Raw genomic sequence first — 14,411 nt, 5'->3', positions numbered from 1 at the left:
GGCCCATGGGTTCACAGCCCGGCCGAGCCCGAACCCATTCATGGCAAAAGCGTCAAAGCCCAGCCCGGCCCAGCCCGTCAAAAATGAATGGATTAAAAATTATGGTCACCACCAAGGTATCCAAAGGTAGCAAAGAAACAATCTTTAGCGAGCAGCATGCGCAATGCACATTGCATGTGTGCTTTATTAACCCGTTTGTGAGTCTTGCACAATAATAATCTATTTAGTTATAGTTTTTTTTTCTCAGTTGCGAACCCCTGACTCCACTTTACAGCTCTTGGCCCAGCCCATCCACAGCCCATCGATCCTTCATATTTGAGGGCCCAGCCCAGCCCGTAGCCCAGCCCAGCCCGTAGTCCAGCCCAGCCGATGGCCCATCGGGCTGGCCCGGCCCATGGCGAACACATCTTTCTAGTAGAGGTTTATTTGCCATTGGGTCTACAATGCAGGAATATTTCTATCTTGCACTCCTCTGAGATGCAAAGATAAGAATATGCTATCCATGCATCCCTCTGCATGCAAAGATAAGGTCTCGAGGGTTCACCACCCAAAATCAAGAGTTCAAGTGATGATGGGTTGATGACCGAACCATTTTTGATGGTTGTTTGTGCATGAAACTTAAGAAAAAAAACTTCTCTAAATCTGTGTTTGCTTAGATGAATATATCTGAATATAGTATTTAGTTAATTAAATTTAATTGATTACTTTAAATAATTAAACCTCTACATAGAAAGATATAGGATTACTCATGGCTCACTCGTGGAAGATCGGATATCTTTTCCAAGCGGGTTACTGAAAAACCGAGCTACGAAGGAGCGAGGTTCTAGGCTTATCGTTCTGGTGCATACAGTTTTTTTTTTTGGTCATTGGGTCTACAGTGCAGGGATGTTTCTATCTTGCACTCCTCTGCGATGCAAAGATAAAGTTTCGAGTGTTAATGGCCAAAAATCAAACGTTCAAGTGATGATGCGTCAATATATTTTTTGATGGTTGTAGGGGTGAAAGTTATGAATCGAAAACAACCTACTCTAAACGCGGGGCAAACTAATGTTCTTGCTTGCGCTGTGTTAACTGTTAAGCTGCCAATGTCTCTGCTTTCCATGTTTGAACTGTACGATGAATATACTCTGCCTCCGTGCACTGGCTACTCTAGATGTTTTTTAATAAATGAATACATTTGAATATAATATTTCAAATAATTATGAATAAGCCTCTACATAGGAAGATATGGGGTCCTTCATGGCTCACCCATGGAAGATATGATATCATTTCCTGGCGTGTTCCAGAAAAACCTCGTAACCCGCTTGGAAAAGAGTTCCTTATCTTCCACTCAGAGCCATGAAGAATCCTCTATATCTTCGCATCTCAGAGGAGCGCAAGATAGAAATATGTCTGCACTGTAGATCAATGGCAAATACACCTCTATGTACTAGAACTACTCTGGCATGTTCCAGCCAGAATATATTTAAGTATTATAGGGGGGGCGGGTAGGTTCAAGTTTAGTAGGCATGATCTCAGCAATGACCTTGTTTAACAAAGCACTGATAAAGAATTAATTATGTGGCTATGTTGGGTAAGTTTACGATGCTTTATTTCACTTGATAGTTCTTCCACACAATCACACCCCCTTTACTTTGCTGCTTTGATTCGAAAGTACCTGTAAATATAAATACCTGGGGATCATGTATTAGCCCACCAAAGCAAATGGTCATCATCCATACACAGGTTACACATGGACAAAAAAACTACGACTTAATTTGTATGAGCATTACTCTGCTACCATCATGTTTTGTTATCCAAATGTTAACCAAAGGCAGCAGTTTGGTGGTGTAACTAACTTATTTATAGTCCGTTTTTCTTATCTTTAGACTTCACTCCAAGATGTGCAGATAACTTAGCACGTGACGTCACACAATTTGATAATAAAAATCAAGCGTCACGCTCATTGCCACTGGCTCTAAAAGCGAACACACCATATGTCTGCTGTGTATCAAGGAAATCTGAGACTTTTATATATCTTTTGAAATTTATATCCATTCGTATACAATAATATGCAATGCTCTCAAAACTTCGGCAAGGAAAACCGATCGGTGCACAAGCGAGACAAGTGGTTTATAATGTTTACCAATATTTTATTCGAAAGAAAGATGAATACCTCAAGCAAGGTGATGAGAGTGCAGCGGCTAGCATTAACGTAGCGAAGGAGACCAGCTCTGCTACTGGAGTGTCGATTGCCTCTGTTAATGCATTCAAGAGTGGAATAGAGACACATGGATGCCAGTCTCCAGCCCGCCAGCGCCCTAACAGGGGGCCACGCGAGTACTTCGACGAGTTTGACCAGTGCGCGTTCAGAAGAATGGTGCATGCCATGTACCTGGAAGGGAAAAAGGTCACTTTGGACACCATTAGAGCGGCAGTTCAGGACAAGTTCGAGCAGACTATCTCGCGCTCAACCATACGAAAGCAGCTGTTCCAAATAGGATTCAAGTTCCGACAAGTGAACAACCGAAAGCTGCTGGTTGAAAAACCTCAGGTGGTGGCAGCCCGGAACGCGTTCCTGAGACGCATTCGGAAGATTAGAAGCTCCGACCCAGAGCGCACTATAGTGTACTTGGACGAGACCTGGTATAACCAGTTTGATATGCGAACGGTCGCGTGGTTGGACAGTGACGACGTGGCCGGCCATAAGCCAGTGACAGGGAAGGGCAAGCGCCTAATCATAGTCGATGCTGGCTCGGACAGCGGCTTCACCCCAGGAGCATTCATGTGTATGAGGACGGACGGCAAGTCTGCCGACTATCACACGTCTATGAACGCGAGCTGTTTCGAGGACTGGTTTCGACTCCAACTTCTGCCGAACCTGCCAGCGAATAGCGTGATCATTATGGATAACGCCTCGTATCATTCAAGATGTGCTAACAAGGCACCTACAGCTAGCTGGAGGAAGGAAGCGATCCAAGAATGGCTGCGGGTACATGATGTCAATCCTGATCCGGACTTGCGGAAGGTCGAGCTTCTTGAGCTGGTTCGCCCTCTGAAACAGACACGCGAGTATGTGTTGGACAAGGTGGCACAGGAGGCCGGTCATGAAGTACTGAGGTTGCCCCCATATCATTGCGACCTCAATCCGATTGAAATGGTTTGGGCAAACATGAAGACGCACGTCCGCCAGTTCAACAACACTGGGCATCTGAATGACGTGGAAAGGCTGCTGCTGGATAGCCGAGACGCCGCGCCACCGGACTTGTGGCGAAACTGCTGCCGCCACGTGCGAGAACTGGAAGAGGTGTACTGGCGAGCAGATGGTATGATGGAGGACATCGAGCCAGTGATCGTGTCACTTCAGGATTCGAGCAGTGACGACAGTGACAGTGAAAGTGATTGAGGGCGCATGGGACCTACGATGGCTTCGGTGAACCAAACATACCCAATATACGAGTACGACTCCTGTGTTTCCTGTCTTTTGTAATTTGTATTACGAGTTACTGGTGGTAGATTTGTAGACACTAGCGGGTAATACGAGCAAAACATGTCATCACATTGAAATAGTATGTATATTTGTTAATTTCGATCAATGCTGCATTCATCGCTAAACACACGCTCATATAGCCAACTCGTGTTGGTAGCCTGCGCCGCTGAACACGCATGTCCTGCGGGTTGCCTACCTCCACAGGCATAATTCATCTCCGCCTCTCGTCACGCAGTCTAACCCGTCCACATGATACTTCGTGAGGATTACAACGTCACAGTCAATACTATCGAAAACGCGTTCACTCGAATGTCTGCGATAGCGAACCACAAACCAAGTGCTTCACGACAGTCGCCAGAACTTGTTACGAGCCACACGCCGAGCTCCTTCAAGAATTTCCTTGCATTGGGTCCGCACTCGCAGTCGCACGCACCTGCGGTTTCAAAAAACTTCGGCTGGAACCAAGCCCTATAGGTCTTGAACTAAAGTCACTGATGATGACTTGTGTCCATTTGCAGAATAGTTCATTTCCAAGTGATATTCGCTTTTATAGGTACCCTTTAATTCATCGGATCGATAGTTCGGTTAGCATACCAAACTTTATCCAACTTAATTTTTGTAGCAGGTAGGTATAAGTACCTACCTATTTATGTAATACACATTTGTGAGACTACAAATCTGCACTTGCCGCACCCAAGAGCGCCACTCTCCAGGCTTCAAGGCAATATTTTCTGTTTCCGAAGGGCTTGATTTTTTCTAAGCCATGCTTTGTCTCGTGCATATCTTGCGAAACATCTTGGAGTGAAGTCTAAAGATAAGAAAAACGGACTATAGCTAGCATGATTGTGTGATGCTGTGTACCTAAATAGCTTATGGTTGTAGTGTTATGTCTGCGTAATTTTCCGCACACCGAAACTTGCGCCAGAGATGATATGAACAAGCAAAAAAGACTGCGCAGCTGCTTTCTCGCATGGGACGAAATCTGGCTGGGCATGTGTTCACCTTGGCGCTGCTATCTGCCCCTCCCCCGTAGCCTGCGCGCTGCAGTGGGAGCGCAGCCACCTGACGTAGCCATCCGGCGCCGGATCAGAAGCGCCAGTCATCCTGCGGCTCTGGCGTCTGAGTCTGAGGTGACCGTAAGTGCATGGGAGTGGCTGGTGTGTGATGCACGGGGTAGCATGTTGATTGCTTGAAATAAAACTCATCCGTCAAAATAGTGCTAAAAACATTTAGAAAGTCGCCCCTTCCCACTGACTTCGCTGGCTCATGCAGCAAAACTACATTTTAATTTTATCCCTAATATTTTTTTGCTATCATTTTAGCCATTTTTATTGTTAAATGACGCAGATAAGGACTCACTCTTAGCTTGAGGCCAGTTTCATAAATCCTGGCCCTACCACCCGATCGGCAAGACCTACGGAGATGGCGTTGTATTAGAGCCTACAAAGCGGAATATCTCGAGCGCGAAATAGAGTGCTACATAAAAAGTTGACCCTCGATACGTCGATCATGGGGACCACAATATTGCGCATAAAAAATACCTTAAGGAAAGTAAAAAAGACACCCGTTTTCATCGAGCGAGGAATCACATACCTACGCTTGACAGTTGATAGAATACTGATAATGGCCGTGCGCGGCTATGTGCGCACGTTAAACTTTGGACTCCAAATTCTGCCATAGAACCGGAATTGCACGATCGGAGGGTAGAGGGCAGGGTCAACGCAACAAGCTTCCATTCAAAAGGTTGGAACTAAATTTATCAAAAATAATTACGGAGTGAGCGAAGCGAGCGGAGTCTTTCCTTAGATTAACGGAAATTTCTGAGTATGAGCGGCCGGCCGGCCGGCCGTGCGGACGCTTTTGCGAGGCTTATATCTCAGCAACCACTTGACCGATTTACATGCGGTAATTTTTGTAGGGTAGCTTCATTCCTTCTACCAAGTATTGGACTATTCCCGATGCATGTGGGTGACCCCTTATGCACGTGCCACGTGCAAAACGAAGAGGTGTCAGTTTTGTAATTGTTGCAATATCTCGGTAACTACTTGGCCGATTGCGCTGAAATTTGGCATGTAGGTAGGCACCCACTAGGCACTGCATATCCATGTGCCAGAGTTGGGGTGCTGGTGCACGTGCGCACGTGCAGGGGTCGTTTCCAGATCTCGAGAACGGCTCGACCGATTGCGCTCAAATTTGGTACACAGTTAGGGACCGGTTAGTAGGGTGCCGTGCAAAAGTCAGTCGGGACCCATTTTGCACATGCGCACGTGCAGGGTGCCGCTTCCAGATCTCGAGAACGGCTGGGCCGATTGTGCTCAAATTTGGCACATCGCTAGAGACCGGTTAGTAGGGTGCCGTGCACAAGTCAGTTGGAGGTACCCCCTCGCAAGTTCGCACGTGCAAGGCCCACCCTCTCGCTCGCTCCGTTAGTCGCCCCAAAAGGCGTTATACTGGTAATAATAATTTTCTTTACGGATCCTGCTTTCCCGAAATCTCCCTTCCCGTATCATATCATCACACGCAGGAAGTAAATCTCCATCTGGCTTCCAGCTCACCTTTATCGTATATTATCATCTTATGATTCTGGTCACTGTGTGGAGCGTCATCTATAGAGCGACATGGGAGGCTATGCTTCTTCCTCTGGCCCCTGGGCGGCAGCGTCACGTTCTGTGGAAGCCATGTATGACTCATCCATTCTCTCTCGCCAGTAGTGGCGGATCCGAGAGAGGGGGTCACATGGGTCATGACTCCCCCTTGGGGCCCGAGGGCACCACAGGCCTGCCAGGGACACCACCGGCCTAGCAGGGGTACCACAGGCCCGCCAGGGGCACCACAGGCTTAGCAAGGGCACCACGGGCCTGTCACGGGCACCAAAGGCCTGTCAGAAGCACCATCGGCCCAGCAAGAGCATCACAGGTCTATCAGGGGCACCACAGACCTGCCAGGGGTATCAGAGGCCTGCCAGGGGCACCAGAGGCCTGCCAGGGGCACCTTGGGCCTGTCAGGGGCACTATAGGCCTGTCGGCACTTCAGGTTTGTCGGGGACACCACGGTCCTGTCAGGGCCCAGGAGCACCAGTGGCCTAGCAGGGACACCACAGGTCCGCCAGGGGCATCATGGGCCTGTCAGGGCGCCTTAGGCTTGTCAGGGCCCAGGGGCACCACAGTCCTTGCAGGGGCACCACAGGCCTGTAAGGGGCACCACAGGCCTGCCAGGGTCACCACCTTAAGACACTGACCAAAAGTAAAAGAATATAAAACAAAACTGAAAAGATGGCACCGCTAAGATTATGTGGCCGAAATCCGTTGTGTTCTTAATTTTGGGTACATACTTCGATTAACCCTCGCGGGCCCCGGGGGGGGGGGCGTTTTTCGCCCCCCCTGGCGAATATTTGCGATAGCTCCCGAATGCCTAAGGATAAGAAAGCGAAACTTTCAGTACCTTTTCTCCCATCAATTTGACATCTTCTGAAGTAAAAAATTTGGACCTAGCCCCCTTGATGACGTCACAAGGTCGATTTTTCTAGACCCCTGCACGGCAAACTTCGGCGTCACAGACGCAAACTTCAAATAGCTGCTAAAAATAGAGTTTTAGAGATAAAGACAAATTACGAGCACGGTTGTGTAGCGTTTGACCTAGAGAAAAATAGAAAAATAGTTTGGGTGACCTGAGGTCAGAGGTCAGGTCAACGACCCCGAAATGTGGTTTTAGTTTTTTTTTCGCAAATAACTTCGACAAAAATGATCCTAGAGCTACGGCAGTGGTACCATCGCATTCGCCTTGTCGAACCGCGTTAAATGATATATATATTTTGTTTGGAAAAGGTCAAATTTTATGTTGACCTCATGTGACCTCGAATGACCTTTGGTTGACCTTGACACATGAAAGGTCGTTTATGCTGAATTTGTACCCGCTGATCACGAATCTGGCAGCTATTTTCCTCTCATCCTTCATTTAGAGCTTCCGGATGGCAAAATTGTCTTATTTATTATTACTAACTTGAATCAGTGAAATAGCCTCTAGCAAGCAGAGTTGTGCTCGACTCAAAAAAATTTGCCGACTCGACTCATCATTCAACTTCAGAAAGCCCTGACTCAACTCTGACTCAAACAAGGAGCTGATTTTTTCCCTTGACTCGACTCATGACTCAAGCGGCTCAATGAAATTATGAGTCGACTCAAACTTGACTCAAATTTTTTGTTGAGCTCAGTAAGTTGACTCAAAATTGACTCAGATAAAAAAGTTGTTAAGCGGGGGGGGGGGGGGGTGAAAAAATCTGGCAGCAGGGCAAGGGCTAAGTTGTTAAGCGGGGGGTGGGGGTGAAAAGCTTATATTATAAATTGTTTCTAGAGAGTTGAGTCAGCTGACTCATGTTCCTAAATGCTTGACTCAGCTCAATGTCTTTTACTTAGCTATTTTACTGACTCAACTCTGACTCAACTCAACACCTTAATATTTTTGTCCGACTCAACTCTGACTCAACTCAACAGCTCAACATTTTATCCGACTCGACTCAAATCTGACTCATTTGAGTCAGAGTTGAGTCAAATTTCTGACTCGACTCATGAGTCAAGCACAACCCTGCTAGCAAGGATACTCTTCTGTGACCTTGACCTTTGAGCAGCCTCGTATCGTAAGATGAACCACAAATAGGGAACTGATAAGCCTCAAAACATTTCAAAACATTTTGGAAGTTAGCACGCAAGATGTACGAAAAAGTGCAAAGTTTGAGGTCAATTTTGGGCGTGACCTTGACCTTGAACTTTGATTTTGAGCACAGTTTCGGAATCCTCAGATTCTTTTCTTTTGTTTGACACCCAATTTTGCCGGTTTGATGCATCCTGCCGGTCTCTAGAAGGCTTACTTTCAGATCACTACACATGTGCCGGTTTTTGCCTTTTACCTTGACCTCTGACCTTGAAAATTGACCTGAGGTCAAAAATTTTAGGTGCCTTAGAATCGTTTCTTAAAGACCTTTCGTTTGGTATCGCTTTTGTTTCCGTAGCTCCCTTATTTACGGAGTTAGACAGGGGGGGGGCGAAAAACGCCCCCCCCGGGCTGCGGTGGTTGGGATTACCCCCCGGGCCCGGCCGGGTTAATGAGCCTCCCCTTGGAGTTTTCTTGGATCCGCCTCTGCTCGCCTGTCCCCTGAAAATAAAGCCCTGCTTTGTTTGATATGTGATAGACAACGTCGTGATTAATTATTGTCCACTATGTCATTGTTTCTGGAGGAAAAATAAATGACACCCACATATACATAAAACACATTTGTCGTGTACGTTTGTTTAGTTCGCATGGAATAGCCGTGCTCTAATTACCAAGAAAGACATCGCAGGCTCATCATGTGGAATTGCATGCATACCGCATGGTATTTTGCTATTGCGTTCATGATTTGATGTTCGTTTTTTCACCGGCCTATTGTTGTCTGTAATGTGCACTAGATCCTATAATGCTTCATGATTTCCCCGATCGACCCGGACCCGGTCAACGGGGGTCACTGCAGGCTGCGCGTGACTACCATGGCCGTGCATACGCAATAGCATATTGTCGAGAGCTTAAATTATGTTTCCTGTTAAGTTCGCCTATTCCTAGCAAACCTGATTTAAATCCTGACATGGGACCTGTAGGTACTACAGGAGTACCTATATTCTTGATTTCAGTATTAGATAATTTTACCACCATGTGTAGACGGACTGAAAACAAGCAAAAGGACCTGATATGGGCCTTTTCCCTGCGTCCTGCATGACGACCAGGCGGCCCGGCATATCATTTTTTTTTTGCCACATAGATATGTTCCTAAAGCCTGACGTCGGCTAAGTAATTACAATGGATTTTAACTTTTGATGTAAACTTTGTATGACAGCAAATAACGCACATCATTTGATGCACGTAATTGTGATAAACTAACATTCACGGAAATCGCTCAGCTTTGCTGTCGGTTCAAATAAGGGCAAGTTTATGCTGTTATATGCAAGTTTACGGCTTGCATTTGGCGACAAAGCTAAGATACAGCACGCTCTGCCGTCTCAGAAGTCTATCGTGGGGTGAATTAAACCCAAATAGTTCGGAATATACCGTCGAAATGGTATCGGCTGCTGATCGCGTCGGACGAGCTCGTCGTCCTTGACCTCTGTTCCAGTCGCCGGCGGCGGCGCGGCGCGGCGTGGCAACTGACCGCCCCCGGGCAGTCGGCCGTGAGTAAAGCATGCCTCGCTGAGCGCCGTAACAGGCGGCGGACGGCGGCTGTTTTCATCCGGCGGCCGGCGGCCGACTTCAAATCGGGACCTTTCCGCCGGCCGGTCGTCAGCAATCGGAATAAGGCCGGCGTGCTGCCGTGGTGGGATGGTCGGGTGGTGACGGTGGGATGACGTGTGGCTGTGGAGGTTTTGACTTTGCGGTCTTGCAATGCGGTACGTGGCCTGGGTCGGTAGGAGGACTGGAGGTGCAATGATGGGATGGTGGGTGAGGTGTTTGGGCGGTGGGTGAGCGTTTACTATTTTTTAACACCTCTGCAATCCATTTACAGTGACCAAGTCAACCAGTGGGTGTTATCCACGAGAAAATAGGCTTGGAAGCACGCAGTGACCTACGCTGAACTAATTGCTTGTTTTTTTTTTACTGAAACGGCACGAATTCTGGCTGCTGTGAATATTGCACACTTCAGCGAAACTTTTTAACTCGGCCGTATAAAGCTTTTATGCGAATGAGAAGGGAGATCTCGAAAGTTCGCGTCGATGTCAGCAGAGCAAAATGCCTAGTTTGGTGTCCTTATCAGCTGTAATTACTACTGCGCAGCATAGTTATCATTGTAACGCCCTCTGGGTCTTAACTTTCAAGGCGGACATTTATTTGATTTTTCTGGAACATCTCACCTCACATATTTCATTAACAACATTTTACTGGTTATCTACTTCTTCAAAATATGTTAAAAGCTGTAACGTTAGCTTACGTTGACGTATCGGTGTAGTTTTTATTTGGACCAGTATAACGCCTTTTGGGGCGACTAACGGAGCGAGCGAGAGGGTGGGCCTTGCACGTGCGAAATTTCGAGGGGGTACCTCCAACTGACTTGTGCAGTGGTGCACGGCACCCTACTAACCGGTCTCTAGCGATTTGCCAAATTTGGGCACAATCGGCCCAGCCGTTCTCGAGATCTGGAAGCGGCACCCTGCACGTGCGCACGTGCAAAATGGGTCCCAACTGACTTGTGCACGGCACCCTACTAACCGGTCCCTAACTGTGTACCAAATTTGAGCGCAATCGGTCCAGCCGTTCTCGAGATCTGGAAACGACCCCTGCACGTGCGCACGTGCAGCAGCACCCCAACTCTGGCACATGGATATGCAGTGCCTAGTGGGTGCCTACCTACATGTCAACTTTCAGCGCAATCGGCCAAGTAGTTACCGAGATATTGCAACAATTACAAAACTGACACCTCTTCGTTTTGCACGTGGCACGTGCATAATGGGTCACCCACATGCATCGGGAATAGTCCAATACTTGGTAGAAGGAATGAAGCTACCCTACAAAAATTACCGCGTGTAAATCGGTCAAGTGGTTGCTGAGATATAAGCCTCGCAAAACCGTCCGCACGGCCGGCCGGCCGGCCGGCCGGCCGCTCATACTCAGAAATTTCCGTTAATCTAAGGAAAGACTCCGCTCGCTTCGCTCGCTCCGTAATAAGAATGGCTCAATAAAGTCAGATACATGGCGGACTGTTGACAAACCCGAAAATGTTTCCTTTATCCCTCCCTGTAAATACGCTTTGACACGCAAATCATGATCCTAATGCAGCTGTTTCATTTGTGACCAGCTTAGTGTCAGCTAAACCTAAGCTCAGGGAATGTCTTATTTGTCTATCTAGTCAAGATTCAGCTTACATAATACATGAGCCCGTCTTTATGCTAGATAACTGTCTGCTTGTTCCGTGCATGCTACGCATTCGCTTATCTATTTATGTCATATGATCTTCCTAAATAAATTATTATCACCATCAATCACCTTTTGTGTGCTTTGCCTTTTCTTTTAACAAAGGGTGGAAGCCAGGCCATTTTCTTAAGAATTAAGACTACTTTTGTCAGTCAGCTTTAGCTTGCGTTAAATTATCATCTCTAGCATGCTTGATAATTCGTAATCATGACCCACTCAATGCTGATGATTTGTCAGAGCCACGTAAAACTGCCTGCCTACTTGCCCAGCCAAAGTCTAGCGATTTGACGAATTACCGAACTACACACTGCCACCACGGCTGGGTTGGCGAGAAACTGCCAAATACACATTACACATTGCACACTCCGGTGCATTTAGCGCGTTGCAATCACAGTTACTCACTGCAGTTCCTGCTGGTCACACCTCATCTCTTCCTCTATCCGTCTATGTATGTACGTCCCATTGTCCCACTTCAGTTCCAGTGGAGGGCACTGAATATTACAATAATGATTCAATCCTGGGAACGTCTGCAGGTATATAGTGAACAATACTTGTATTGGATCCTAAAATGCTTGTCTAAGGTCATGTGCCATAATGTTAGAATACGGCGTTTTCAATGGAAAATAATGTGCTCGTAAACTGGATGACGGGTTTCAGGTCCCCAATCTGTCAGATCTCAATCCCCGCTCTGCGCCTTAACCATCGCCGGACCTATTGGTTTTCTACATACGCGCCGGCCGAGGGGGAAGGGGGCGGGTACGACCCCCCTCGCCGTTTCGCCCCTGGTGGAGCTAGCGCGTCGCGGAAAAAACGAGCGTGTGCGCCGTTACGAGACGCAGAGATTGGTACCCGATTTTAAGGTCCTAGGTCAACCGGTGACCTCTGAGGTCAGGTCAAGTGCCCCAAGGTACGGTTCAGTTTTTGGTGAATAACTTCGCAAAAAACGGCCGCAGAGCCGCGATTTTGGCAGCATCGTGTTTGCCTCGCTCAGGCGCGTCGAATGATACACTTTTTGTTCGGGTCAGGTCAACTTGGGGTGTTGACCTCAGGTCAAGGTCAGGTCAGCACCCCAAGGTCACGAAGTTGGTCGAAAGAGGTCATGTCGCATATCATTCGATTCGGCAGGTCTTCTTGAGTCCATTGGTGGCTTCCCCGACTCGCTAGCTCAATTTGATCAGGAGTTATTGACGAAAAACTAATATGACCTTGATGACGTCATAAATGACGTCACACAAGGTCAACATTGCAAAAGTGACGCATCTAACCTTGCAAGGAGTGCATCAAATCACGATTCTGTGTGATTGAGATAGTTGGAGATCATTCCCGGCGCCAGAATAACAGTTTTCATTTTTCCCCATTGACTTATAATGGTGAGGTCACGAAAATGACCTGACCTCATATGACCTCTAGGAAAAATCCGAGATATATAAGTTGTGAGACTCATAATGGATACTAGATCCTGCAAGTTTCATTTCCCTGTGACATCTCCTCTGGCAGTGAGGGCGTTGCGAAGTTGCGACATCTGAAGACCGTGCAGAGGTTCACTTATGACGTCATAGGTCAGTGACCTGACCTGACCCAAAAATGCGGTTGATATCAAAAGATGCGGCTTGGATCAAAGGTCAGGTATGCCAAGTTTCAGCTCTCTATCGCCAGCGTAGTCGGAGCTATCGCGAAAAAACCCTATGGGGGGGGGGGCGGCACCCGCCCCCCCCCTCGGCCGGCGAGGGTTAAAGGGAGATTATGACCTTTTCCCACTTTATTGAAGTTGGGACCAATTTTTAGTAGAAAATGTATAAATATAATGTAAATTCATTGCATATTGCCGAAATCACAAAATTACCATGCTTTTTCTAAGTTGAAGTAGCTCAAGCGCTCCGCACTTGGTAGTGATGGGTGAGCAAGTACTTGCAGGTTTAAGTGAAATCGGTGAGTAAAAATTAATTAATATTTGAAATTTTTATTTTAGTTGTTTGCTGCCTTTATGGTTAATTCGTGAATAAAAGGTTATCTTATACATTTTTTTTTGAAGTGTACGAAAGCTTTTAATTATTAGGTACCGGACAATACATAATTTAGTTGCAGCATTTCTCATTTGAAATAAGGAACGAATGAGAGCGCAGTCTTGCTCTTTATTTTTGGAAGAATTTGGTATAAGTTATGTCATTAGTCAGTATGTCAAAAGATTCTTTTGATATATTTATACAAATACATTACCTTTCTTAGAATACCAGTGAGTCGAAATACATGTGTAGTACCGGATGACATAAATTTCGTAGCTGCGTTCCATTTGATTTGAATGGCCACGATGGGAATAACGCGTCGTTGTTTGAAACAAAAGCGCCGTACACTGCGACTTTTTGAAAGAGAAGGACAAAGCGTTTCAGTGGGTTTTGCAAGTACGTACTGCTTATTTTTTAGTAAAAATAAAAACAGCTTTCACATACGAATATGTGTCAGGAAATTTTTATCTTTTTAATAAACTGCAGTAAAAATAACATTAAGATCGAATAATTTTTATTTAAGAAAAAAATAAAGCTCATTATCTCCCTTTAAACAGATGTCGAGTCGCACTATGTCAGTTGTCAGATGTCAACCCCTGCCCTATGACAGATGTGTCAGATGTAGCGCAGCCTGTGTCTGGTGTCGGTCCCGCTGTGTCAGATAATAGTTATTCCTGGTATGCTACATATGTCACGCATCGGATGTCAGCCGCTCGCCTCCACGTTGGTTGGATGTGCCCGACATCCGACACGTGATGCCCTCTGTCGGACGATGCACATGTGTCTGATGTCGGGTGTCGGGGCCATGTGTCGGGTAATCCCCGTGTGTCGGATAACCCCCATCTGTGTCAGACGGCCGCTCTCCGGTGTCGGTAATCTCCGGATCACAGCCGGAAGCGGCTCTCCGGGCCGCGCGCCGCGCGCCGCGGCGGGGCCGTCGTCGGCTCCGACGGCCGGCGGCGGCGGCTCCGTCGGCAACGACAGCTCGTCAGCGGCGGCAGCGCGGCGGC

General features: G+C 47.0%; 1 protein-coding gene across 1 annotated transcript; it reads left to right on the top strand.

Annotated features, from left to right (window-relative positions):
* Nucleotides 1-2,356: 2,356 nt before the first annotated feature.
* On the top strand, nucleotides 2,357-3,385 carry LOC122379607. The gene has a single exon (XM_043361941.1). It carries the CDS (start codon nucleotides 2,357-2,359, stop codon nucleotides 3,383-3,385), a length of 1,029 nt encoding a protein of 342 aa, XP_043217876.1.
* The last annotated feature ends 11,026 nt before the right edge of the window (nucleotides 3,386-14,411 follow it).

This window comes from Amphibalanus amphitrite, unplaced genomic scaffold, assembly GCF_019059575.1.
Source record: "Amphibalanus amphitrite isolate SeventyFive unplaced genomic scaffold, NRLGWU_Aamphi_draft 000081F_arrow, whole genome shotgun sequence".
Taxonomy (NCBI): domain Eukaryota; kingdom Metazoa; phylum Arthropoda; class Thecostraca; order Balanomorpha; family Balanidae; genus Amphibalanus; species Amphibalanus amphitrite.
This window is presented reverse-complemented; position numbering and strand designations above follow the sequence as displayed.